Source organism: Paramormyrops kingsleyae, chromosome 20 (assembly GCF_048594095.1).
Source record: "Paramormyrops kingsleyae isolate MSU_618 chromosome 20, PKINGS_0.4, whole genome shotgun sequence".
Taxonomy (NCBI): Eukaryota; Metazoa; Chordata; class Actinopteri; order Osteoglossiformes; family Mormyridae; genus Paramormyrops; species Paramormyrops kingsleyae.
The window spans coordinates 22570964-22598623 of record NC_132816.1 but is presented as its reverse complement, the minus strand read 5'-3'; the positions used below and the strand labels follow the sequence as shown (position 1 = coordinate 22598623).

General features: G+C 52.4%; 1 protein-coding gene across 1 annotated transcript in view; it reads left to right on the top strand.

Annotated features, from left to right (window-relative positions):
- The window catches only part of nrg3b (neuregulin 3b), a 175105-nt gene that overhangs the window by 20098 nt on the left and 127347 nt on the right, over window positions 1-27660 (top strand). Inside the window, exons 3-4 of the mRNA XM_072703505.1 lie at window positions 3582-3731; window positions 8393-9888. Of these exons, the coding sequence (XP_072559606.1) occupies window positions 9138-9888 (751 nt within the window). The 5' untranslated portion in view covers window positions 3582-3731; window positions 8393-9137. The remainder of the gene's footprint in view (window positions 1-3581; window positions 3732-8392; window positions 9889-27660) is intronic.

Genomic DNA, 27660 nt, shown 5'->3' with positions numbered 1-27660 from the left:
GTGACCTTCCTGCTGCCGTGTTGCTCAGTGGGGTAAAATTATACCCTGACTCACTCGGAATGGTGAGACTCTAGACCTATTCATCCACAAGCATTAATCACCCAGGGTGAGAAATCTCACAGCTTTATTCCTGCCTCCAGCGTTATTTTAGAACCTGGCAACGAGGCACACGCCAGGAAATGTCACAAGTCTCTCTCCAGTCTCCAGCTTGCAGTGGACTTCAGGCTTCTCGGAAGTAGGCGGTCTTAGCCAAGACCAGCAGGTGGCGTAGTGCTCGAGGAGCTGGGCTTGTCAGCACACGCTGAAAGACTTCAGGAGCAAGGAGACAGTTTTGCTACTGGCTGGGTTATAAATAGTCAGGGTGTATGAAGCGTGAGCTGCACACAGAGACTGCAGACTGGATAATGCGATGGACTTAACGGATCCCGAGTGGGCGAGGCCACCGCCCCTTTGCCCAGGAGCGTGTGCATTTCAGAGTCAGTTCCCAGTGGCACAGTGCCAGCCAGTGTGAGATACTCTAATTAATATCCCACTCACATCATTCACACCGCTTCTCACTGTTACCCCTGTTGCATCCGCCCGTGTTTCACCTTCCCCATGTCAGCCAAGCGATTAGCTTTTGGTCTGTGTCCCGGGAACTCCCGGCACATCGGACGGATGGGCAGCACACGCCCCAAGATGGCGCCGTAGCGCCCCCGGAATTCCGCTTGGACGCCCTTTATTTTTATCCCAGTGTTGCGCGTCAGGTGCGGGTGCTGACGGTGCAGGAAGGCGCCGAGCTCCCCCGGTTGACAGCCCGCTCCTCACCGTGCCTGCCGCACGCGTCAGGGATGGCACTCTGCAGCAGAACGTGTCCACCAATAGGCACTCGCTCTGCTGGCCGACGCCCACCTCAGTGGTTCCCACGGAGACAGGAGCATTTAGATTCCTATCGGCTCTCATTGGCCTCTTGAAAATGAAGGTGTGGTCTGCCCTGTACACCTCCACCCCCCCATTAAATGGTACTTTGAGCAGCCAGAGCCACGGTATAGTCTGGTTCCCACGCCTGGTCGCCAGCACTCTGCCAGTACTCCTTAGTACTTCCGTATTACTCAATTAGCACTTCCTTAGTATTACTCCAGCAGTACTCTCCCAGTCAGAGAAAGGGTGTGTGACTGCAGTACGGCCATACAGGATGAAAAATGGACCAATTATAGTCACAACTATAATTGTGTTCGGTTTAATTGGTGTTAATATTGTGCCTTTCCAAACAATGTCTTTTTACGGATCTTACAAGTTACCATGTGTGTCAGTGTGTGTGTTTATACGTGTCTGTATCCTCCTGTGTGTCAGTGTGTGTGTTTATACGTGTCTGTACCCACCTGTGTGTCAGTGTGTGTGTTTATACGTGTCTGTATCCTCCTGTGTGTCAGTGTGTGTGTTTATACGTGTCTGTATCCTCCTGTGTGTCAGTGTGTGTGTTTATATGTGTCTGTACCCACCTGTGTGTCAGTGTGTGTGTTTATACGTGTCTGTACCTGCCTGTGTGTCAGTGTGTGTGTTTATACGTGTCTGTACCCGCCTGTGTGTCAGTGTGTGTGTTTATACGTGTCTGTATCCTCCTGTGTGTCAGTGTGTGTGTTTATACGTGTCTGTACCCGCCTGTGTGTCAGTGTGTGTGTTTATACGTGTCTGTACCTGCCTGTGTGTCAGTGTGTGTGTTTATACGTGTCTGTATCCTCCTGTGTGTCAGTGTGTGTGTTTATACGTGTCTGTACCCACCTTTAGGTCTCTCTGTGTCCTGGCACATTTGGCTGTGTTCAGCATATGGGTTTGTCCGTGTTCAGAGTATGGGTCACTCTGTGTTCAGGCACATCTGACTGTGTTCAGTGTATGGGTCATTCTGGGTTCAGTGTACAGGCAGTTCTATGTTCAGGCACATTAGGTTGTGTTCAGTGTGTGGGTCACTTTATGTTTAGTGTATGGGCCACTCTGTGTTCAGGCACCTAAGGCTGTGTTCAGTATATGGGTCATTCTGTTTTCTGGGTATGGGCCTTACATTGGGCAGATCAGACTGGGTTGAGTGCTCTGCTCTTTTTGTGTTCAGTGTATGAGTACTGGCTGGTAGAGGGCAGCAGAGCATTCAGGGACAACAAGCCATGTAATAATGGTAAGTTGGGGCACACTGTGGTCCTCAGGCAGCATCCGCTCTGCCCAGTGGCCGTGTATCCCTTGCATGGGGGCCATATGGATTGTCCTCACTGTATTTCCTGCTGGCCTGCAGTGGGATTATCACACACATGTGGAAAGTTCTGGTCACATTCATGTGTCTCTGTGCGAGCCTTTGACCAGGGACTATTTACTGAAGTTTGTTTTTCTATCTTTCCCGTATTTCACCAATTAGTGTGACTGACAATGTGACAGAAGCCAGGCAAATATCATGTACCTGGCTCTCGTTTTAATCACTGGCCAGCCCGCCTGTCCTGTCATTTCTGATTCCCCTCAGCCGCTGTGCGCTGTGATATGGGAGCAGCTGGGCGAGAGCTGCACGCTGGGCCCACGCCTGCCTCTGCTGGTAGTAGGAGTGATGTCGTTATTGGAGGGCGGAGCTTTTGAAATCGCCGGACTTAAGCTCCTTTTTTAGGCTTCCTCGGAAATCACCCGACATGGGAGAGGAGGCGGACAGTTTGCTTAGCAGTCACGCCACATGAGGTGAGGACATGTTGGCTGGAGAGTGCCAGTTACGATTCTGCAGGTGCTTTGGAAACAGGCTCTGGAAAAGACGACGCTCGGGGCTGAGTGTGGCTGTCCTGCACGTCTGTGCCTGGTTCACGGGCCTGCAATGGTGCCCGTTTATGTCCCTAATAAGGCAACAGAGACCCCAGCACAGTGCACTCTGGGATACATTCGCTGCTGCTGCAATCTTCTACTGTGGTTTTCCCTCTTTTGAAACATTTCCCGGAACTTCTTGGATTCGCTGTAAACCGCTGAATTAGAAAATGAGGTGTCTTCCTGAAGCACTCAGACAGACAGGACCGCTGATCCACATGGCCTCTGTGTGAGGGGGCTTTCCATACTGAATCACAGCGAGTACCCACAAGTACTCGAAAGACCTTAGAAAGCTCATTAATTCAGTACTCGCGGTGAGTGAGCGAGTTAGAGCGACACAGTTAATAGCTGCAAACTGCATATTTTCTTTGGTAAGCGCAAGTGTACAGGTCACGTTGTACATCAGGGGGAGCAACTCCAAAGGGGTGGGGGGTGGGGGTAGGGGGGGCTGTCTTCCGATACACCATTTTGGAGTGAAATTTGGTGGTTTCCGTTGCCATGGCAGCGTGGTGCCGTTTGACAGGTGGCTGAGCTGAGCCGTAATGAAAAGCTAGAGCGTGACAGTGCACTGGCAGTTATTAAAAGGCTGTTTTCTGGAGGTTTCACTCAGCATTTGAATGCACATTAATTGATGCTAGAAAAACAGTGATCAAAAGAAAAGTATAGGTGCTCCACTGGGGGCAGCGTGCAGGTCTGCTCAGACCATGCTGCACGCTCTGGGAATGCTACACCCCCACACAGTCTGACCCTGATTTCTCCACAAACTTTCCTAGATTGCAGTCATATCCAGCATCGGAGTGCAGAGGCTCAGCAGCAGGTCCAGTGGCCATCTGTAGGGTTGTGTGGGAGAGAAGGTCTCTGGTGCAGGACAGATCCAGGCCCTTGACCCTGATGGTGCCACAGACACTCACGACTGGCACAAGGTATGTATTTACATTTATTTTATCTATAGTGTCAAGTCAGTCAGATCAGGCAGTCCCTGGACCGGATGGGGGTTAAGGACCTTCCTCAGGGGCCCAAAGCTGACATCACTCTGCCATCCAGCAACCTCCTGAGCCAACCAAATGAATTCTAAGGGACAAACTATGGCTTGAACCCGGGTCCATCAACACCACATTACAACCGATCAAGTCATTCTGCTCTGATTCTGTATGTCTGTATCCTCCTGTGTGTCAGTGTGTGTGTTTATACGTGTCTGTATCCTCCTGTGTGTCAGTGTGTGTGTTTATACGTGTCTTTATCCTCCTGTGTGTCAGTGTGTGTGTGTTTATACCTGTGTGTACCTGCCTGTGTGTCAGTGTGTGTGTTTATACGTGTCTGTATCCTCCTGTGTGTCAGTGTGTGTGTTTATACGTGTCTGTATCCTCCTGTATGTCAGTGTGTGTGTTTATATGAAAAATGTGACAGCTTCATGTATGTATGAGTTAACACATGCATGCCCTCACTGACATCACAAGTATATCACATATCACAGATCGGCTTCTGGGTGGTGATGCCATCAACGGAAGGTCTGTACTGGCTCACATAACCTGGGAATCTCATGGACGCGTTGAGGCAGCTGACTCTCAGAGGCATCATGTCAGTGACTCTGACGGTGCTGAGAGACAGCTGACTCTCCCAGGAATCATGTCAGTGACTCTGATGGCGCTGTGCTCTCACACGTATTTTTTACACACAAAATCTATATTTAAGGCGTGTGTGTGGCTTGGGGGTTTTCCAGCATCCTTGTGTTCATCCTTGTGGCTTTTAAGTCTCGCTGTTTGCAGATAATCTCTGCCTCTTGCTACCATGTCTTAGTAACTTTAAGACCAGCAATTTATTCTGCTTACGCAAATACAGCCCTGATAGATACATAATATATAATGTGCTGTGAGCTCCTGTGGGATGATGTGGGACTTTAAACTAGGATTTGACCGTGCTTTATGGGTTTCCCACTCTGGGGCCTCTGTCTCCACCCTTTCCAGTGCCCCCGTGCATCTGCTCTATCGCTGTCAGATTTAGTGTAATAACTGCCTTTCAGAGCAAAGCAGGACCCTTTAATCCACCCTTGGACAGTCTTGAAGGAGATCGATGCATCATCTAAGAGTGTCAAATCCCCAGGCTTTCATTAGCCCTCATCAGAGCCATGTGACCCTCTGTGGCGGTCACATGGTGCATCCTGCAGGAATGGCCTTTGGACCTCGGTGCTGTGCATACAGGCCGCGCTGGGATGTGTGTACTGGACGTGCTGGGGGGTGCCTTTGTGGCCAGGCTCAGCCCTCAGGTCCCGTGCAAAGACCCAAGCTGGCCTGCAGGTTTCTCCCGGGTCCTGGTTAGTCCCCCATCTTCTCTCTCAGAGGTGAGATAATAACACTCGACTCTAAATGGCAGCAGAGCTGCTTCTGTGAACAGTTGCCACCTCCATGAAGGGTGACATTTTGGAACAGCCCCGGCAGGTTTATGAGCTTGACAAACACTCCTGTGACCTTCGGAGCGGACGTTCCTTCCGGAGGCGGAGGCACGCTGTCCGCCCGGCCCTAAACGACAGCGCGATGGGCAGCGGCCGCCATTATAAGGACAATGGGAATAATAACCGTAATAGGAGAAGAATGAGCCCTGTCCGTTATAATAACGCTAATGTGTGGCTGAGGTGGCGAGAGCGCGCGTCGGCGTGATTAATCTCTCCTGCTAATCAGGTTAGCAGAAACGCGTTCTGGCCACCGAGGGCTGCAGGCCACGTTCAGGGATATCGGGGATAGTGTGACCAAATTTAGTTGCGAATGTCGGGAGGTCATAGTGAGGCAGGGTGCTGGGGCATGGGCGGCAAGAAAGGGAGCTTCGGGTGGGTGTCGGTTCAGATCCCAGCAGCCATACCACCTGCAGTAATCCATCTGAAACTAAGCAGGTTTGGGCCTGACCAGTACTTGGATGGGAGACCAACTAGGAAAACTGGGTTGGTGCTGGAAGAGGTCCTGGTGTGGCTGACAGGGGAACCCATCCTGAGGTCTGTGTGGATCCTAATGCCCCTATGCAGTGACAGGGACACTGTGGCTAACTGGGGAGCCCATCCTGAGGTCTGTGTGGACCCCAACGCCCCAGTGCAGTGACGGGGACACTGTGGCTAACAGGGGAGCCCATCCTGAGGTCTGTGTGGACCCCAATGCCCCAGTGCAGTGACGGGGACACTGTGGCTAACAGGGGAGCCCATCCTGAGGTCTGTGTGGACCCCAATGCCCCAGTGCAGTGACGGGGACACTGTGGCTAACAGGGGAGCCCATCCTGAGGTCTGTGTGGACCCCAATGCTCCAGTGTAATGACGGGGACACTGTGGCAGACAGGGGAGCCCATCCTGAGGTCTGTGTGGACCCCAATGCTCCAGTCCAGTGACGGGGACACTGTGGCTAACAGGGGAGCCCATCCTGAGGTCTGTGTGAACCCCAATGCCCCAGTGCAGTGACGGGGACACTGTGGCAGACAGGGGAGCCCATCCTGAGTTCTGTGTGGACCCCAATGCCCCAGTGCAGTGACGGGGACACTGTGGCAGACAGGGGAGCCCATCCTGAGTTCTGTGTGGACCCCAATGCCCCAGTGCAGTGACGCGGACACTGTGGCAGACAGGGGAGCCCATCCTGAGGTCTGTGTGGACCCCAATGCCCCAGTGCAGTGACGGGGACACTGTGGCAGACAGGGGAGCCCATCCTGAGGTCTGTGTGGACCCCAATGCTCCAGTGCAATGACGGGGACACTGTGGCTAACAGGGGAGCCCATCCTGAGGTCTGTGTGGACCCCAATGCCCCAGTGCAGTGACGGGGACACTGTGGCAGACAGGGGAGCCCATCCTGAGGTCTGTGTGGACCCCAATGCTCCAGTGCAGTGACGGGGACACTGTGGCAGACAGGGGAGCCCATCCTGAGGTCTGTGTGGACCCCAATGCTCCAGTGCAGTGACGGGGACACTGTGGCAGACAGGGGAGCCCATCCTGAGGTCTGTGTGGACCCCAATGCTCCAGTGCAGTGACGGGGACACTGTGGCTGACAGGGGAGCCCATCCTGTGGCCTGTGTGGATCCCAGTGCCCCAGTGCAGTGACGGGGACACTGTGGCAGACAGGGGAGCCCATCCTGTGGCCTGTGTGGATCCCAGTGCCCCAGTGCAGTGACGAGGACACTGTGGCAGACAGGGGAGCCCATCCTATGGTCTGCGTGGATTCTAATGTCCCCGTGAATCTTTGAGGTCATAAAAGATCCCTGGACATCTTTTGAAAGAGTAGAGGTGGTACCTCAGTGTCCTGGTTAAAACTGACCCCTGTAGCCCAATCTGGCCTCCTAATCATCCCCTACACAATGCTAGTGGTTGAAGTGACTCCCCATTCGTCCTGTAAAGCACTTTGGGTGTCTTGAAAAGCGCTATATAAATGTAACATTCATTCATTCATTAAGTGGCAGGTATTATGTTCCAGCCCAGGTTGGAGATGACCTGAAGGCCATAGTGTGACTTGAGCGTGAGGCCTGTGTATGTTGAGGTGCACTCACAGCAGCATGGGCAGCTTTTGTGGGGGGGGGGGGGTCCACAGGGTGATCAATCAGTCAGAGACAATCAAACAGCCGCTCAGTCAATCAGCAGGCAGGGCCAGGGGCGGGCCCCGCACGCCATGCTGCGAATTACTGAGGCAAATTGGCAAAACACGCTGCTAGAAACATCACAAATATCTCTTTCAGAGCACTACCAGTGCCATCAGAGCAAGAGCAAACAGGGAGGCGGATTGAAACTGAAGTGAAAATGCAGGAGGATTCAGGCCCATGAGATGTGTGTGTGTGAGTGTCTGTGTATTTACATGCACGTATCTGTGTGTGTGTGTGTGTCTGTCTGTCTGTCTTTGTGTACGCATGCACCTGTGTGTGTGTATTGATTCGTGTATATGCGTGAATGTGTTTGTGTTTGAATGTGTGTATGCATGTGCGTGTCTGAGTCGTTCAGTGTGTCTGTGTATTTATATATGTTTGTGTGTGTGTGTGTGTGTATGTATATGTGTGTGTGTGTATGAGTGTGTGAGTGTATCTACATGCACCTATCTGTGTGTGTGTGAGTGTGTGTGTGTGTGTAAGTGTATATACATGCACCTATCTGTGTGTGTGTGTCTGTGTGTGTGTGTGTGTGTGTGTGTGTGTGTGTGTGTGTGTGTGTATTTACATGCACGTATCTATGCCGCTGACAGCAACCCTAGGCAGCTTCTGGTCCTTTGTCTTCCTCCCCGTTTATTTGGGGATGGGTGTGTGATAGCATCTCTCCCTCTCTCTCTCTCTCTCTCTCTCTCTTTCGCTCACTCTCTCTACCACTGTGAGATGTTACAGCTCTGTCTGTGTGGGGGGGCTCTCAATTCGCCTGTCTCGCGGATGTAGGCGAGCTTTTGCTGGGATCTGCGTCTCCACCTCCCCCCACCCTCCTCTCTGACGGACGTGGAGAGCAGTGCTGGTAGAGGGAGCCATTGCAATCTCTTTCTTTCTCTCTTCCTCCCTCCCTCTCCTTCCCACCCTCGCTCTCTCTCGCTCTCTCTCGCTCTTGCTCACGTGCCGCTGCTCTGTCTCTCGGCATCGCTGCACCGCGCAGGAGTGTCTGCGTCTGCCGGACGCTGCCGGAGCTGCGGAGCTGTTTACGGAGAACTGGGCGACCGCAAGCCAGCGAGCCAGCACACGGGAGCAGCCGGGACGCGGGAGGACACCGTCGCTGCAGGCAGTCCCAGGGAGGAGTTGGCGAGGATCCACGCTGACGGAGGGGCGGCTCCTGTACGCGACGACAATCACCGAGCTGCCGGTCCTGAACACGGTGGCGGAGATGCAAGGAGATTCTCCCAGCACGGAGCATGGTGGTGGACGGGCGCTAACCTGAGCGACACCCCACCCCCTGACTCAGCACGCGAGCCCCCCACCTTTCCTTGGAACCCACCCCCCCCTCAGCGAGGAGAGGAGCGGCAGCCGGGATCAGATCGCCGTGCTGCAGCGGGCGCACAGACGGACCGACGGAGTGCCACTCTCAGTGGGATTTACAGCCCTCCCAGACCCGCGCTGCCCTTTCCAACTACCGTGTCCTTGGAGTACCGGAGCTCCTCAGACATCCCCGTGTGCGTCCCTGAGTATCTGCGTTGCTGTGTCTGACTGTGTGTGCTCCCTGTACGCCACGGTTGACTGTGTGTCTGTGCCTGTGTGTGTGTGTGTGTGTGTGTGTGTGTGCGTGTGCCCGTGTGACTGCACTCCTTGTGTGTGCGTGATTCCCCGCAATGCCTGCCACCTCTCTCCATTCTCCCGGCCCCCTTTGCTCACCGCCAAGGGCCTAACCCCCCACCCCCGGAGGCAGGATGACTGACGGCTCTGGAGCGACCATGTCGGGGGCCTTGGTTCTGGAGGAGCGGGATGGCAGTGGGTCAGGGGCCGGGGTGGGGCTGGAGCAGGCCTCGCCCCCTGAGGCGGGCCGGCCGCGCTGTGGGGGCTGTGCCCTGTGGACCCGACAGCAGACGTGGCTGTGCGTAGTACCGCTGCTCATTGGCCTGGTGGGCCTGGCGCTCAGCCTCATGCTCCTGCAGTGGATCGTGGTGGGCTCCGTGCCCGACTACGTTCCCACTGACCTGGTGGACGCCAAAGGCATCGGCCAGGACCCCATCTTCCTGTCCAAGCCCAGCGCCTTCCCCAAAGGACCGGCCACTACTACAGGAGGCGCTGCTGCCACCCCTGCCCCAGTCGGTCCGGCCTCCACCGCCATTGCTGCCACGGCGACAGCCAGACCCCGCCCTGGTGCCCGGCCGGGGCCTGCGGCGGGCAGCCAGGCCCCACACCTCCACAATCGTGTGGGGACACGGGTGACGGCGGCCATACTCCCGCCTGGCACCACCACCACCCGTTCGCCCCGTGTGGTCACGCCACGCAGCACTGTCAGGCGGCCTGGTGGCCGCAACGGCGTGTCCTCCTCCACCAGCAGGGCGGCGCTACCCTCGTCTGCCCCCTCGCCCTCCAGCCACCCTGTCCTCCACAACTCTGGTCAGACGCAGAACCACGAGCGCCCCAAGGGACCACCTGCCACACCAGCCCGGCCACACACCCATACCAAGACATGTAAGTCATCCTATTGGTTTCCTCCCATCTGCTAAGTGTTCTGATTGGGTTCCTATTTTTTAAGTGATGCGATTGGTTTCCTCTTCTTTGCTAAGTGATCTGATTTATTGGTTCCCCATTTGCCAAGTGTTCTGATTGGCTTTCCTCTATTTGCAAAGTGACCCTCTCAGTCTCCTCCCGTTTGCTAAGTAACCCATTCAGTCCTGATGGGGGTGCAGTGTTTCCTGGAACCTACAGGCTGGGTTCTCTCTCAGATTGCTCATTTACTTTGGGTGTTGACTTGTGCCCATGGAAAGGTCCAGTTGGGTTCTGACAGGAGTTGCCGCCTGTGGTTTTTGGGTCCTTCTTGTGTGACTGTTATGCTCAATTACATGTGATGTTCTCACAGGTGCTGGGCCTGTGTGCATTCATGTGTGCTTGTGTGTGGAGGTTTTACATCCAAAGTTCTATCAAGCTAGCAGAGGTTGGTCCAATGGACATGCAATAATCTGTGTGCGTTTAAGGTGTGTTTCACAGGTGTGTGTGTGTGTGTGTGTGTATGTCTGTTCATTAGGTGTGTAGTAGGTGTGTATGGGTTTGCATTTATCACATTGCAGGACCAAATGTTCCCACAATGTAGTCACTTTTTAGCTTGGGACATTTTCAGGTCCCCACAGAATAAAAAACCAAAAAAGCCAAAAGTCTTGCATTTTGTTTGGTTACTTATAGTTAAGGTTAGGGCTGGATAAGGTGTTTAAGTGTTTATTTTTGGACCAAATGTTCCCACAATGTGATAAATAACTGTTATTTTGACGTTGTGGCTACCATTATTTTAGTCCCCACAAGCTGAAATTAAGTTTTCTAAAAATCTGTGACTGCAAACAAAAAACTAGAAATGCTAAAGTCATGTATTTAGTTTGGTTACTTATGATTAAGGTTAGGGCTGGGTAGGGTTTAAGGTGGTCGTGTTGGGATTAGGGTTTTGCCCATAGAAATGAATGGACAGTGCCTGTGTGTGTGTGTGTGTGTGTGTGTGTGTGTGTGTGCGTGTGTGTGTGCGTGTGTGTGTCTGCTTCAGCTGAATGTCTGGCTCCTACCCGACTCCCCCCCCGTCCGTGCTTCAGCCATCTTAGGAGCCTCAAAGCCTTCCTGATTAAACAAACCCCTTCCTGCTCTCAGTCTGCCGTCCCCCCTCTACCCTCTCACACAAAGCCACAGGCTCCCCGAGCGATGGGGGCAGGGGAATAATGTGGACCATCACACATCCACGTCGTGTGACCCGCTAGAGGACTTTGGTGTTGGTGGGGGGGGGCTCCATTTAGACAGGCTTAGCCACACACTCGGAATCGGTAAAAGGCAGGAAGACTGCGGCATGCGGGGGCCACACACACGGCAAGGGAGGGGCATGTAACACCCGGCACGCTGATTAAGGGGTGGAGCCAAGGATGGGAGAGGCCCTCCAATGTATCACTCCCCGCAGCAACCTCCTGTCGGCCAATCGCAGGGACAAATCGCAACCACACACACACAGCAAGGGAGAGGCATGTAACACCACGCACACGCTCTCATTCACACGGTCACTAGCCGAACTGAGATGAAACACGACGCAGGGTGATCTGTTCTCTGGGTTCTCTGACATCCTCAATCATCTGATAGCTTTATGTATCTACAAATGAAGCAAAATATGGAGATATAAGGATGATCGTGACAAGCTAGGAATGAGGATCACCTTAGATACACAGAGTTAAGACCACACCCCTCCTAAGATCACACACCCCTAACACCACACCCCCTATGATCACACCCCCCTAAGACCACACCCCTCCTAAGATCACACACCCCTAAGACCACACCCCTCCTAAGATCACACACCCCTAAGACCACACGCCTCCTAAGATCACACACCCCTAAGACCACACCCCCCAAAGACCACACCCCCCTAACATCACACACCCCTAAGACCACACCCCTCCCAAGATCACACACCCCTAATACCACACCCCTCCTAAGATCACACCCCCCTAAGACCACACCCCTCCTAAGATCACACACCCTTAAGACCACACCCCTCCTAAGATCACACCCCCCTAAAACCACACCCCCTAAGATCACACATCCCTAAGACCACACCCCTCCTAAGATCACATCCCCCTAAGACCACACCCCTCCTAAGATCACACACCCCTAAGACCACACCCCCTAAGATCACACACCCTAAGACCACACCCCCTAAGATCACACCCACCTAAGACCACACCCCTCCTAAGATCACACACCCCTAACCCTAACCCCCTAAGATCACACACCCCTAAGACCACACCCCTCCTAAGATCACACACCCCTAACCCCCTAAGATCACACCCCCCTAAGATCACACACCCCTAACCCTAACCCCCTAAGATCACACACCCCTAAGACCACACTCCCTAAGATCACACCCCCCTAAGACCACACCCCTCCTAAGATCACACCCCCCTAAGATCACACACCCCTAAGATCACACACCCCTAAGACCACTCCCCCTAAGATCACACACCCCTAACCCTAACCCCCTAAGATCACACCCCCTAAGATCACACACCCCTAACCCTAACCCCTTAAGATCACACCCCCCTAAGATCACACCCTCCTAAGACCACACCCCCTAAGATCACACACCCCTGAGACCACACCCCCTAAGATCACAGTCGCACGCCTGATCTTCATCCTTCTGTGCTGCAGCTCCCTGCTCCTGACAGAGCTCTGTCTGGCCAGTCAGTGTAAATTACCAGTAAAATAATTAAAGGTTTTTGATAATTACATCCAAAAGATAGTGTTTGTTCATTCATTACCTTCACCAATCACATATTCCATTAATCAGTAGTGTTATTAATTAACAATACAACAAAAGTCGTCTCAGTCCTGGCAGGGTGATGCAGGTTCTCTGACCGTCTTGTCCGGCGCAGGTCCCTGTGTGTGTGAGAGAGGCTCCGCCCCTGCAGGCCGCTGACAGATGGCCTGGCTGGATGAAGGGGTGGTCTTAAGAATGCCTGTGTGTGCTGATTGGAGGGACTTGATCAGAGTGACATGTTATTGGGTGGCGTGGGAGCTGGCCGGGTAGCATCACGTACAGTACCTTTCTCTCTGAAGTCTCTATTTCTTACCTCGCTGTCTTTCTCTGGTTCTCTTGCACACCCGCCCTCCTCCCTCCCTCTCTCCTTTCCTTTTTAGATTTTTCCTCTGTACCTACCCGTCTTTCGTCTCTCCCTCCATCCCTCTGGCCCCTACTTCCTCCCTCCTCTCCCCACCTCCCTGGCCTGTCCTCTCTCTGTCTCTCTCTCTCTCTCGCCCCCTCCCTCAGTATATAGATTTTTTTCCTTGCTGGTGGAGAGCTTTCACTGTGGCAAATGTATACTGGCCATGTTGCCGACGGCAACCCACCCCACATAATCCACAATGTCCTAAAAGGCCTTTGAACTTTGCCCTTATTGGGAATTGTTCCTGCCCGTATGAGCTAAGGGACATAAAGCCTTCAATCTCACAAGCCACCCCACTTCCCATCCACCTCCAGCTTCTCTAGCTCCCTGTAAATGAGCTGCAAAAAGGCCGATACTTCATGAAGACGTTAGATTTCTGGGTCTCGTAATTGAATAATCCCGCCATTGCCGTCATTAAACTGCTTCACCGCCGTATTTAGCTGTGCGGTCTTGCAGGGGGCTCTTTTGTTCTTTCCCAGGGTGCACTTCTCCTTCCATCAGGAGACAGACCCTGCAGCGACCTCCGCGAGCCCGACGCTGCGGAAGCGGGCCAAACGACACGCGCATGGCAGGAATCCGATTACCGCGCCACTAAGAGGATTGCTGGGCCGGGAGGGAGCTGTCTCATGTCTCGCCTCGTGAATTGCCGTTTTTTTTTTTTGCCTTGAATCCAGCGTCAACATATTTATCCCATGCAAGACGACCATGGAGTTGTTAGCTTTGAAGGATGGTTTCAGAGTGTGGTCTCAGGGTGGAACAGGGCCGGCTCTCTGGCCCGTGACATCGAGCAAGGACCTCAGGGATTCCTGGCACACGATGTACGGGGGGGAGTCTGTAGGGCGGGAGCCTCGGGCCCTGGGAATGCCGACAGGCACACCAGCACTCTAGCGAAGGGTAAATGTCCTCTTTCTCCACAGTCATAGAATAATGAGACAGAATTTAAACTTAATTCAGCTTGAAGGCCGTCTCAATAATCCTTAAAGTCACTTTGATTAATCTAGATGAAGTCCGAGGGGGGTGGGTGTGGCTCTAAAATATTAATACTCAGAAAGAGGAGTGTGCCGGCCCAGAGAGGAGGCGTGAATAATAGACGAGGCTCAGCGGAGAGCAAGCCGAGCCCAGTGAGAGAGCCGGACCGCTCTGCCAGGTGCCGCTGCTGCCTCCCTCAGCTCTGCTTCTCTGGCCGTCTCCCTCACGACGCGGCCCGTGATGGAGTGCCTCGCCGGGAGGGGGGCCCATCTCCCCGGGCCGGTGCTTTAGAATTCATTGGCTTTCGCTAAATGTGATTGAAAGACTTTGCTCCTGCCGTTTCTTCGGGGGGGGGGGGGGGGGGGGGTTGGTGGTTGGAGGAACTCACTGTGTGATTAGCTGGTGAATCACAGTAGATGGCAGAATTTGGCAACGTCCAAGCAGAATCAGTGAGGGGCATGGTGCCTTCAGGCAGCTATGCTAGGAGTAGTACTCGTGTGTGGTGTGGCCCATGGGACATATAGTGTAACTGTGGAATCAGTGGGCTCAGTAGAGGTTTATATTGTAGCTGTGTAGTAACTGGGCACAGTAGAGGTTTACAGTGTAGCTGTGTAGTAACTGGGCTCAGTAGAGGTTTACAGTGTAGCTGTGGAGTCACTGGGCTCAGTAGAGGTTTACAGTGTAGCTGTGGAGTCACTGGGCTCAGTAGAGGTTTACAGTGTAGCTGTGGAGTAACTAGGCTTAGCAGAGGTTTACAGTGTAGCTGTGCAGTCAGTGGGCTCAGTAGAGATTTACGGTTTACTAAATGCTCATTCTAGTGACACTGTTGCAACTGGATTGATCCTCTCCTACATATCTCCTGAGCAGGAGCTGAGATGTTCAATCTTTTATTGTTTATGCTGAGTATAATTAAGCATGCATTTTGTATAATTGCTGAGGCATTCATAATATGGCATGCATAGCACCCTGAATGAAACAGTGAGCAGTTTCAGTGATCAGCATGAGCCGGGAGCAGAGGAACAGCCTCAGTTCATGCCTGGTGTCCTCCCAACTCCCAGGCTGCTCTTCTCTTCATCCCCCAGAATCCCCTGTTTTCTAAGCCATTCTGCATTAACATCTTGTTATTTTCATGTTTTAAAGGCTTTGAAAACAGTAGATGTGGTGCGTAGATGCCATTGGTGTGTTAGACGGAACCATGGTGCATTGTGGGAATTAACATGTGGGTGGCATGTGTGGAGTGCAGCAGCTCCCTGCTGCTGGCGGTTCCTGTGAAGTGGTGACGTATCTTCATTCTGCTGCGTTGTCCACATTCAGATGCATTCTGGGAGGCACTGGGCCACATATTCTCCGGGTAGGCTTTGTGCGTCACGTGTGGAGATCTCTGCACAAAGGTCTACTTTTTAACAACTTGTTTTCCCTAGGTGCCGGTCATGGTCCTCAGGTGCTAGTTGCGAGTCCTTGAGTGTTCATCATGGGTCCTCAGGTGCCAGTCGTGAGTCCTCAGGTGCTGGTTGGGGGTCCAGGTCCTCTAAGGAAGCCACCTCAGATGTAGCTCTGGGCTCACCGCCATCACAGCTGAAGCCTCCATAACTGAGGCGTTGTCTGGCCTGATGTGTATCATCTAATCTTCTGTGGTGGAAGATTTCCGCACGCCTCTTTAGTCATAAAATCCTCCAGAGCTTATACTGTATGTTGGTGGACTACATTTACTCTACGCACATGCAGTCATAAAGGTGTCCTCTGTCTCTACATTTGCTCTAATAAAACCCCCATTCACTTCAGCAAGGTGAGGGGACTGTAGATGTCACTGTAAACTGCATTCCAGCTTTACAGGACACACTGCATCACAGCCTGGTGATCATGAAAACTGAGGCTCAGGTCCTCTCAGTGCTTCCTGTATGTGCGGGCACTTCCTGTATGTGTGGGCACTTCCTGTATGTCTGGGCACTTCCTGTATGCTGCACACTTCCTGTATGTGCGGGCACTTCCTGTATGTCTAAGCACTTCCTGTATGTCCGGGCACTTCCTGTATGCTGCACACTTCCTATATGTCCGGGCACTTCCTGTATGCTGCACACTTCCTGTATGTCCGGGCACTTCCTGTATGCTGCACACTTCCTGTATGTCCGGGCACTTCCTGTATGCTGCGCACTTCCTGTATGTCCGGGCACTTCCTGTATGCTGCGCACTTCCTGTATGTCCGGGCACTTCTTGTATGATGTCTCCCTGTGTTTTAATGTGCATATGAGTGTTAATCCATCTTCACCAGCTTCAGCATTTATTAGTAACCTTGTGGACATAAATATTTATCACCAACCTCCCATGACCCCCATGTTTATTACTGGCCGTGTTTGACATTAATATTTATGATGCTTCTCTACAAAATTAACATTCTAGCCCCCTGAAATATTACTGTTTGCTAACCAGCCCTTTCAGGCATCAGTCTTTACTAACCATGGCTCTCCAGCATCCACATTTATTATTGGACATTCTTAACCTAATCTTAACCCTTTTTAAGAAGTTTTAGACCTTCCCCTGTCAGACATAAGTGTAAATTACAGCCCCACTTCTGTATTGCTGTTTACTGCTAACTAATCATCATCTGGTGTAATAGCTATGTCTTACATTGTATTACTCCTCTGATATGCAGTGACTGTCCATCCTGTATTAAATCTTTGTTGCTCTTCTGGTGACCTGTGGCTTTGACCTCAGCCTCTGTGCCTTCTGGAGCGTGACCATTGACCTCAGCCTCTGTGCCTTCTGGAGAGTGACCATTGACCTCAGCCTCGGTGCCTTCTGGAGAGTGACCATTGACCTCAGCCACAGGGCCTTCTGGAGAGTGACCTTTGACCTCAGCCACAGGGCCTTCTGGAGAGTGACCTTTGACCTCAGCCTCGGTGCCTTCTGGAGAGTGACCATTGACCTCAGCCTCTGTGCCTTCTGGAGAGTGACCTTTGACCTCAGCCTCGGTGCCTTCTGGAGAGTGACCATTGACCTCAGCCTCGGTGCCTTCTGGAGAGTGACCATTGACCTCAGCCACAGGGCCTTCTGGAGAGTGACCTTTGACCTCAGCCTCTGTGCCTTCTGGAGAGTGACCATTGACCTCAGCCACAGGGCCTTCTGGAGAGTGACCTTTGACCTCAGCCACAGGGCCTTCTGGAGAGTGACCTTTGACCTCAGCCTCGGTGCCTTCTGGAGAGTGACCATTGACCTCAGCCACAGGGCCTTCTGGAGAGTGACCTTTGACCTCAGCCACAGGGCCTTCTGGAGAGTGACCTTTGACCTCAGCCTCGGTGCCTTCTGGAGAGTGACCATTGACCTCAGCCTCGGTGCCTTCTGGAGCGTGACCATTGACCTCAGCCACAGGGCCTTCTGGAGAGTGACCATTGACATCAGCCACAGGGCCTTCTGGAGAGTGACCTTTGACCTCAGCCTCGGTGCCTTCTGGAGAGTGACCGTTGATCTCAGCCACAGGACCTTCTGGAGAGTGACCGTTGACATCAGCCACAGGGCCTTCTGGAGAGTGACCGTTGATCTCAGCCACAGGACCTTCTGGAGCTTGACTGTTGATTTCAACCTCGATACCTTCTGGAGTGTGACTGTTGACCTCAGCTACAGGACCTTCTGGAGTGTGACTGTTGATTTCAGCTACAGGACCTTCTGGAGCGTGACGATTGACTTCAGCTACAGGACCTTCTGGAGCGTGACGATTGACCTCAGCCTCGGTGCCATCTGGAGCGTGACCATCGACTTTAACAATGGTGGCTTCTGGAGCGTGACCGTTGACCCCCATAACACCCTGGGGATTCCCTACTCAGGAAGACAATGAGACACAGAGCCTCCTTCCTTTTGGGGCCAGCACCATGAGGGGCATTGAGATTCTACTGGGTCATTTTTAACTGAACCTGGCTTAGGTTCTACTGGGTCAGACTCAAAATGGCTCAGGAAGAGTACAGACGTCATGAGCTGTTCGCTGCTCAGATTTTGGGAGAAGGCGGGATCTGGCAGCCCTGCCCAGCTGAGTGAGGCACTGGATTCCTTTCTACTCCCCACGGATCCTCTGCTCCCTGCTCTTCCCAGTTATTCCCATCCCTGCTTCCTGCAGATGCTGGCAGGCATTCTCCAGCTTCCAGGCTAACGGACTGGCGGCTGCAGGAGTGACACGGCCGTGAAGCCACACTCTGGGGACCTCCTCTCCTTCCGGCCCAGGGGCAGGAGCTGTGGTGGGGGCTGAATCCGGGACGGCCAGCTCTGCCCCATGGCTTCATGAATTAATAACGAGCAGCTTCCCTCTGCTCACATCCATTCCCAACCCAGTGCTCTGCAACCTAGGCTGTTTTTCTTTTTTTCGAGGACAGAATTCCTCTATCGAGCCCTCCCCCTGGGCCCAGTCAGAGGCCGTGCTGTCATTGTGACTTACTCCTCTGTCTGGCCCCCCTCCTCTCTCTGGGTCTGTACCTTTGACTTCTGACCGCATGGCTGTACGTGTTTGTGGGGGTGGAAAGCTCTTGGGGACTGATCCTGGATCAGGTCCTGGTCAGATCCTGGAGGAGCACTCAGGCTGGGGGGCCGTTGGGCTGTAATGGGGGGGGGGGGGGGCTGAACCACTCCCCCACCATCTCTTCTGCTTTTTCCATTTTACATGCTGGGTGGAGGTGTCGTTAGGGGGTGTTGTTGCTGCCATCTGGGAAGATTCCACGCCATTCCAGAATGTTCTAAAGCTCATTAACATGCCACACATACAATTTACAGGCACGCATTAACCTTTATTGCGGCAGGCACTCTGATCCTCCCTGCAGCTGCACTTGCCCCCCCACTCCCCCCTCCCACCCCCGGGCTGGGTGTGAGTATTTTGGGATGCAGTGATTTTTGTCTTTGCCACGGCATGTTGTGACAGGTAGCAGGTGCCATGCGGGAGAGATTGCAGGGCAGGCTGGGCTGGGTTTAAGGCAGTGAGGACTGCGGTGGTGACAGCATGCATGGTGGCCCCAGCACGGTAGCAGGGGGAGTCTGTCTGCTTGGCTGTGGCTGACACAGGAGGCTGGCTTCATGGAGATGATGACTTACCTTGGGGCCCCACAGGGCCCCTCTGAGATGAGGCCCCTGCAGTGGGGTCACCTCTTTGCTAAGGGTCAGGGCTTGAGAGGCCAGAGCTGCTGTCAGATTTATAGAGAGCGACAAAGATTAAGTCAAGGGGGGGATTCAGGGGTCACGTCGAGATGAATTCTGCTGGTCCTGAGAGGATTCTATTAAAAACAGCCTCTTATTTCTTCCAGAAATCCCATGGCTCGCATTCAGTATTGACAGGCAGTACACAGCCATTATGGCGGGCTTGTGCCTGTCCTGGAGATTAGTTATTTAGCCAGGATACACCCGGGGTCCCCCATCAGATGATGACGGATCGAGGGATACTCCTGTCTTCACAAGTCAGCCTTCCCATCTGACACACTCTCTGCCCATCTCTTGACGGTTGCCATGTCAACGCAATGGTAGCCTTAGGCTGAGCAGAAGGCGGAGCTAAGGTTACCATGGTGCCAATGTGAAAGGGGTGCTTAACCTTAAAATGCACCCATAAAAATGTCCTCACAAATAAATGGGTGTACGGTAAACCTGTCACATGTCAGCAGAACTCAGCTGTGTGCAAGAGAATGGTGCTGCGATGCTATAGACATGGGACATCAGTCAGTACTGTCCAGAGTGTCTGTTCTGTATCAGTACTGCTTCTCCCATCTGTGTCAATACTTAATCAGTACTGCATCTTGGTCATGCATCAGTGCTGCATTACTGCACCTCCCTTCTGTGTCAGTACTGCATCAATACTGCCTCTCCCATCTGCATCAGTACTGCCTAGAGTGTCTGTATTGAATCAATACTGCATCTGCCATCTATGTCAGTACTGCATCAGTACTGCATCTCCCATCTTTGTCAGTACTGCTTCAGTACTACCTCTCCGGTCTGTATCAGTACTGCATCTTGGTCCTGTGTCAGTACTGCAGTAGTACTACCTCTGCCATCTGTGTCAGTACTGTACTGCATCAGTACTGTATCTCCTGTCTTTGTCAGCACTGCTTCAGTACTACCTGTCCGGTCTGTATCAGTACTGCATGTCCCTTTTGTGTCAGTACATATTCTGTCCTGCTTCTCCCATCTGTGTCAGTACTGAATCAGTACCTCATCTCCCATCCGTCTCAGCACTGCATCAGTTCTGCATCAGTACTGCATCTCCCATCTGTATCAGTACTGCTTCTCGTTCCTGTGTTAGTGCTGTGTCAGCACTGCTTCTCCCGTCTGTGTCAGGGTTAGGGTTAGGGGTTAGGGTTAGGGTTAGTACTGGTTCAACCAAATTCAAGCCCGTGTCTGTACTGCATCAGTAGTACTCGATTCTCTGTGTCAATGCCTTTACAAAGAAGCCAACATATCCCCTAAAACCAACTCAAGGGCTGAAGGCCTGTATGAATATTCATCAGGCTGTAACGATGCTCATTTGCATGAGACTTCAAATCATCTGGCTGACAGCTTAATCGTTTGAAAACAAAATACAAAACAACAACATATTTCTGTAATTCTTGTGCTGGAGAAAAAAATAAATATGTTTGGGTCCGCCTCTTTCCTCATGGCTTGGTGAATAGTGTTACCTGCAGTCTTTCATAGCCTGTTCACATCCCCTTTCACATTATAATACCTCTCTGCTGTCAATCACAGCGGGGCGATGCCCCCTTTCCCATGCCCACAATGTGAGATACATCTGGGCCACTCCCACTTCCCATTTCCTGCACCCCTGCTCCTGGTGACCCACACTACCAGTCACGACTGAGCCACGCCCATCTCTCACCCACACAGCCGACTATGCACTCCTCCCAGCCTTTGCTCACGACTGGGCTGCATTACTCTGCCTCCTGCTGTGCATTCTGGGATACAGATGGCCGCAACGAGGAACACGGGGGTGAGCTTAAAACAGGTGGTAAGAGAAGCTCAGCCCGCCTCCATATCCAAGGCCTGGTGACGCGCCAGCACACAGGAAAGACATGATCTTTGTGCCAGAGAACAGAACAGAACGGAGTGATATCATCCAAAGCCGTCCTCCTAGCTGCCTGTCTCACTGCCTGTTCTGCTCTCCCGCCACCGTCGCCGTGTCCTGTTCCGCACAGCACACCTGTTCTGTAGGCTCAGCTGACTCGAACCCTGCACTGGACTGAGGCAGAGGCCCAATCGGAACACAGGCCCATGCTGTTGGCCCAGACCGGACATCACGTCCCAGCTGGAAGACTGGAATGGCGGGAGGCCTGGTGGATATGGCCCAGGATGCCGCCATCAAAGGGCTCTCTGATCCACAGCAGGTGGTGCGGAGGGCTCAGGAGGGGGGGCTATGGCTGGGGGGGGGGGGGCATATGTGGAGTCAGTGGCCTGGGTGCCAGCTTGGCTGGGGTGGCAGGTTCATGATGAGGATGTCAGTGCTGCTGGTTCTGCACTGGCATCTTTTGGTACATCAGAACAGGGGTGAACCGGGGTGAACCTAGAAAAACCAAAGAGAACCAAGCATTGGAATTTATACTGACCTACTAAACCAAACCTTACAGTATTTGGAACGTGCTATTTTACCCACAGTGTCGCCATCTTCATTCATTCATTCATTCATTCATTCATTCATGTTCTATACTGCTTGTCGTAAACAGGGTTGTGGGCATCTGGGGCCTGCATCCTGATTTTATGTTCTTAAGGTACAGAGAGTGGAGTCTGGGTGTGTCACCTGACCTGGTTTGCATGTTGATAGAGGCTATGTGCCAGTGTAGATAGCGAGTGCTTTCGTCCTGCAGTGCTATGTGCCAGTGTAGATAGCGAGTGCTTTCGTCCTGCAGTGCTATGTGCCAGTGTAGATAGCGAGTGCTTTCGTCCTGCAGTGCTATGTGCCAGTGTAGATAGCGAGTGCTTTCGTCCTGCAGTGCTATGTGCCAGTGTAGATAGCGAGTGCTTTCGTCCTGCAGTGCTATGTGCCAGTGTAGATAGCGAGTGCTTTCGTCCTGCAGTGCTATGTGCCAGTGTAGATAGCGAGTGCTTTCGTCCTGCAGTGCTATGGGCCAGTGTAGATAGCGAGTGCTTTCGTCCTGCAGTGCTATGTGCCAGTGTAGATAGCGAGTGCTTTCGTCCTGCAGTGCTATGTGCCAGTGTAGATAGCGAGTGCTTTCGTCCTGCAGTGCTATGTGCCAGTGTAGATAGCGAGTGCTTTCGTCCTGCAGTGCTATGTGCCAGTGTAGATAGCGAGTGCTTTCGTCCTGCAGTGCTATGTGCCAGTGTAGATAGCGAGTGCTTTCGTCCTGCAGTGCTATGTGCCAGTGTAGATAGCGAGTGCTTTCGTCCTGCAGTGCACTGCTGGTGACCCTTTCGCCTGAGGGTATCTCTGACTGACTGCTAACACAAAGCATAAGCACACCCCGCACCGATTCCCCTCCTTACAGCCATCGCCTCGCATATGCTGAGTAACTGCACTGCGCATGCATTGCTCTGAAGGCGCGTGGTGACTCGGTATGTGCAGTGAGGGGCGCTGTGCACAGGCTCCCTTCTCTGAGCCTCTTATAGCCTCCTCATCGAAACGTGTGTGACTGCATATATATATATATATATATATATATATACACACATATATATATAAATATGTGTGTGTGTGTATATTACACTGTGTGAACCAAAATGTGATAAAAACCTTTTATTTTAATTTAATTTGTGGAATCCATTTTTTCAGTCACCACAAGGGGAAACTAAATTTCATAAAAATCAGTGACTGCAATCAATAAAATGTAAAATGTAAAAATGTAGTTTGGTTACTTATGGTTAAGTTTGGGTCTGGGTAATGGTTAGGGCTGTGGTTAGCATTAGGGGCATTTCCATAGTGTGTGTGTTTGGGTGAGTGTTAGTGAGCATATGCACCTTAGTAAGAGTGTCTCTGTGCAATCTGAGTGCACATTACCCATCTACGGGGCTCTGGGTCATGCTGTGTATACAGAAAATGCTTGGTTTGTTCACCACTGCCGTTACCACTCATCCGTCTCTCTGCCCTTAAATGGAGCCCCCCCCACCCACCTACAGTAATGCAGCTCCGAGGCAGGGGGAATCACGGAGTAATTCCGTTTGATTCAGTGGCATGGCGGTGCACAGACACGGGTGCGGGTCTCTGCTGATGACCTGCCGCTATATACAGCAAAGTCTGGACGCCTCGGCGACAAGGCGAGACATCAAGGAGTGTCTGAGTCACACCCGGCCCTCGTGCGTGTGCTGCACTTCTCCAGGCCTGGGGGGGCGGCGGCCGGGCCCAGCCTTCTTCTGAAGACGCTTCCAGGAGGGCTTGTCTGGCTCCATGGCTCGTGGGCCCGCTCCCCCGCCGCTCCACCTTATGCGTCCACAGCCGACACCGGAAGCAGACATGAGAATGTAAGTCACGTGACGGATCTCTGTGCCGGAGTGAAGGAGCCACTCCCTGCTGGTGCAGCAGCCTCTCCCTGGGCAGCTTGCTGTCGCCACCACCGCAGACAAGCTGGGCATCAGCCAGCGGAGAGGAAAGCAGGTCAAACCAGAGCCTTGGTGTTAAGAGGCTTTGAACCGTAGGAGCGAGAGAATTCGGCGCTGTAATCGCTACAAGCATTGCAACACGATTCAAGTGGCTGCGGAGTACATGGATAATTGGGACAGTTTTTCATGCTGAATTCTGCTGCATATCTAATCAAACATTGCTGGAAGCTGCTCTTCGGTTCCGCCTGTCCTTTACTCACACTACGCTCCTGTGCTGTTATTCCATTCAAAGTATGCTTTTGCGTTGTTACTTTACCTTACACACATAGCACAGGATTAATCTAAACACTGTGCTCCTGTATTATTACTTCACATACTGTATACTCATCATTCTACATACACAGCACTGATGTGTTACTACTCTACATTCACGTCACTCCTGTGTTATTACTCTGCAGACACTGTGTTCCTTTGTTATAACTCACTCCACACACCATACACTCCTGTATTATCATGCTACACACATGGTCAGTGTTTCATTACTCTATCGACACTTCACTCCCATGGACACGCCCCTGTCCCTACTGTACTCATACTGTGGTTCTACGTTTTCACTTTATTCCACACAAAACTGGTAGTTACGGGGGGGAAGGGTCCTCCAACACGACAGCACTGCCCAGGCCGTGTCCCGGTCCAAAGCTCAGCCCCGGAATGCACCACACACCAACCTGTCTTTTCAGTGACTTTGTCTGTCAGCTACCGATTGGTGTGTAAATGACAGTTTGAATGTGCTCCCTTGTGCAGTCTGTCAAAGACGAAGTGGTGTTAGTCACGCTGACGATGCACTCAAAATAACTAGCAGCGGACTCATTTATACACAAAGCGATGAGTTTTCCTTCTTTGCTGGGTGGCGGCTATGTGTCTAACGTATTAGCAGTTCTTTTAGCTCACTTAGCATCAACATGTCGTTTGATGGCTTTATGGGGTGTGTGTGTGCCTTTAAGAGGTGGGTGTGTGCATGCGTGCATGTGTGTGCACGTGTGTGTATCTGCTCTGCTGTGCCCATATGGGTGTGCAGTTTCACCGGAGCCAAGATGGAGGCCTAGTGTGGTGTTTTGGTCACTGCCAAACTTGGGGAGGGGTGCTGGGGTTATTTCTTCATCATTTTGTCTGTGAATAGAAAAGCTCAGGATTACTATTACAGCAGACTGCCAGCTTCTTTAAGCTGTGTGTTGTGTATGTGTGCATGTGTCTTCTGACATCCCAGTCAGCTGATAGCTTCTGCCTCCTTTCTCGGATGTCAGACGTCTGCATCTCTGTATTCATCCCGAAGGAAATTTTACCCAAAATGCTCTCAAAATCCTACTCCTTGCTTGCGAGGGCACTCGGCGGACCCTGGGCCCCATGCAGCCGGACCCTGGCCCCGCCCACTCTGACGTGACTGCCATGTGTGTGGAGAGGCCGCCACTGCGGTACTGGGCAGGTCCATAAACACACATGCTCACATTCACATGCAAGCCAGAGGTCAGTCACATAAGCCCTCGCTTCAATCACGGCTTCTGATTGCCACCCTCCTCCAAGGTCAGAGCTTTCCTGGGCCGCCCCCCTCCCTCGCCACCTGTCACAAGTGCTCTCCTCTCAATAACAAGTCAAGGTTGTGCAGCTCCTCGTCGATCCTCGCCGTGCACCCGCCCGCTTCACACACCTTCCTCTCAGAAAGCATTTAAACACTAGAACAGATATCTGTCTGGAGGCATGTTTGCATAACCTGTTTTTCTGTAAGCTGTCAACCCTGCTTCCAAATGCCGTGTGTGAGATGCCTGACTGTTGATTTATTTTATTTTTCATTTGTTTGCCTGTGAGACACAAAAAAATGGCAGCTTTGAGACACACCCCTGGGAGGCGGGGAGATGCAGCAGCGAGGAGAACTCAAGGGTACGGCAATAAGCTCGCTGCATCTAATGGCACCATCTATTTTGGAATATGTTCCCTGCAGGCAGGACAAAACACTGAGCTTCTGAGAGCTGCCACTGCAGACTGTGCTGAAACTGCAGTGTGTCCGAGCGCTGCCACTGCAGGCAGTGCCAAAATAGCAGGATACCCAAGAGCTGCCACTGCAGGCACTGCCCAAATAGCAGGGTTTCTGAGTGCTGCCACTGCAGGCAGTGTTGAAATAGCAGGGTGTCTGAGAGCTGCCACTAGAGGCAGTGCTAAAAATTGAGCCTCTGGGTCCAGTGAAGGGGTTCTGGAATATCACAAGCTCTGGACACTGCCAACTACCAACGGTGCTGAAGTAACCAAAGTGCCAGCAGCCTGTAGTGCCGACAGAGCAGAGCCTGGAGCTGTTTTCAAAAGCAGTACTAAAACTTAGCTAACTGCAATCAGCCTTCCATTACTGGAGGTCCCAAGGTCAGGAAAATCAAAAGCCAAGAACATTGTACTCATTACTCGTGCTAAAACTCAGCTAAACACAGGATACTGTACTAATTATTGTTGCTCTTAAGGTTAGGAAATTCACGCTAGCCCCAAGAAAATCACTTTAGTCATTATTTTCGCCTTGCTCTTTCGAATAAATGCAGTGTCTACTGGCCGGGATGGTGAGCACTGATGGAGCTGGGTGCATTTAGCTTTGGACGGGGAGAGTCTGTCAGTTCTGGGCCAGTGACCGCCATGAACAGAATGTATCTCTGTCATCCGCTGGCACCCCCCGCCCCCCCGCCAGGCCCCGGCTTGTTGCTTCCCCGTCACACACACCCCTTCCCAGGCATGCTGCCATAACCCTGCTACCTGGTCGCCTGCAAGCAGAAGGCCTGTGTGTGTGTGACAGAGAGAGAGAGAGAGAACGTGTGCCCGCTGAGCGGAATATTTTTAGTCCTACTTTTACGCAAGGCTGATCTGTGCTTCAGGAGCCAATTACTGCTGTATCTGCCCACCGCTACTGTTGGTTTCTTCCTCGGAGGCAAAGCATGATTGGCATGAGGCTGGAGGAGAGGAGGTCAGATGCGTCGAGACCTTGCTAGGCCTCTGGCTGCTTTGGGGAATGCCGGTCAACAGGTGGCGATGTGGGCCAACGAGGGTATGTGTTGAATCTGCATAGAGGTTTTAAAATAAGAAACCAGGAAAGGCATTGGGTTTCTCAGTGCAGGTTTAGCGTGGACACAAAGTACTTACCCGTGAGCGATATGGAGGTCTCTGCACGCAGCAGTCAGGAGTCTGCAGAGGAACAAGCGTGGGAAAAAGGCGGCTTCACATATGGCTGCCCGCCTGGTATCAGCCTCACGGAATTAACCTCCTTCCTTCACAGCAGGCCCGCCGTAAACGTTAGCTGAAGTTCTGCGGCCTGTGGAAACCCCCCCCCCCGCCCATCTCCTCTAAGGCAAACAAAGGAGATCCCTCCATCTCATGGGCGTCTCCTCACAGATAATCGGGAAAAGCATCTCCTGGTGCCTTCAGTCTTTCAGTGCTGATAAAGCTTAAGCTGCCATGGAAACGGCGGCCTGGATGTTTAGCTGACGAGCTCGTCTGTCTCGGAGGATGAATGGCTTGGCTTGAGCGACGTGATGTTTCGGGTACGGTTCATGTCTAGTCCGGTTCAGCACTGTTGGTGTGGTCAGTGTCGCGTGAACTCGCCGTTGTCTGTACGGAAAACATCCTGAGAGATGTCACTAAACTGCAGACTGCATTAGGAGGAGGCCCTTCACTGCGTGGGATGGTAACTCCTGCTGCAGTGCCACACTCCCTAGGGTGGGCGCCCTGGCAGTGTGTGATGTCGCTGTGTCTGATTCCCGGGAAGCCGGATCCTCGGGGGCTGGTGAGGGAGCTGCAGGCCAATCTTACGACCCATTCCCATTGCTGTTAACATGTCAGTAAAATGGAAGAATTGATGTGCTTTTCCTTGGCAGTGACAGAAAAGTCTTTGAAACCATATTATTGTGGGGGATTGTAACAGCACCTGCACACTCTATTGGGTTCCCGATGTCTTCGGCTCCATGTTATAATGCGGTAAATTGAACCATAAAGGGGGTGGAGTACATCGCATGAAGAGCTGTTCACTGTTGATGGCTGTTAGGGCTGTATGGTCATGGTG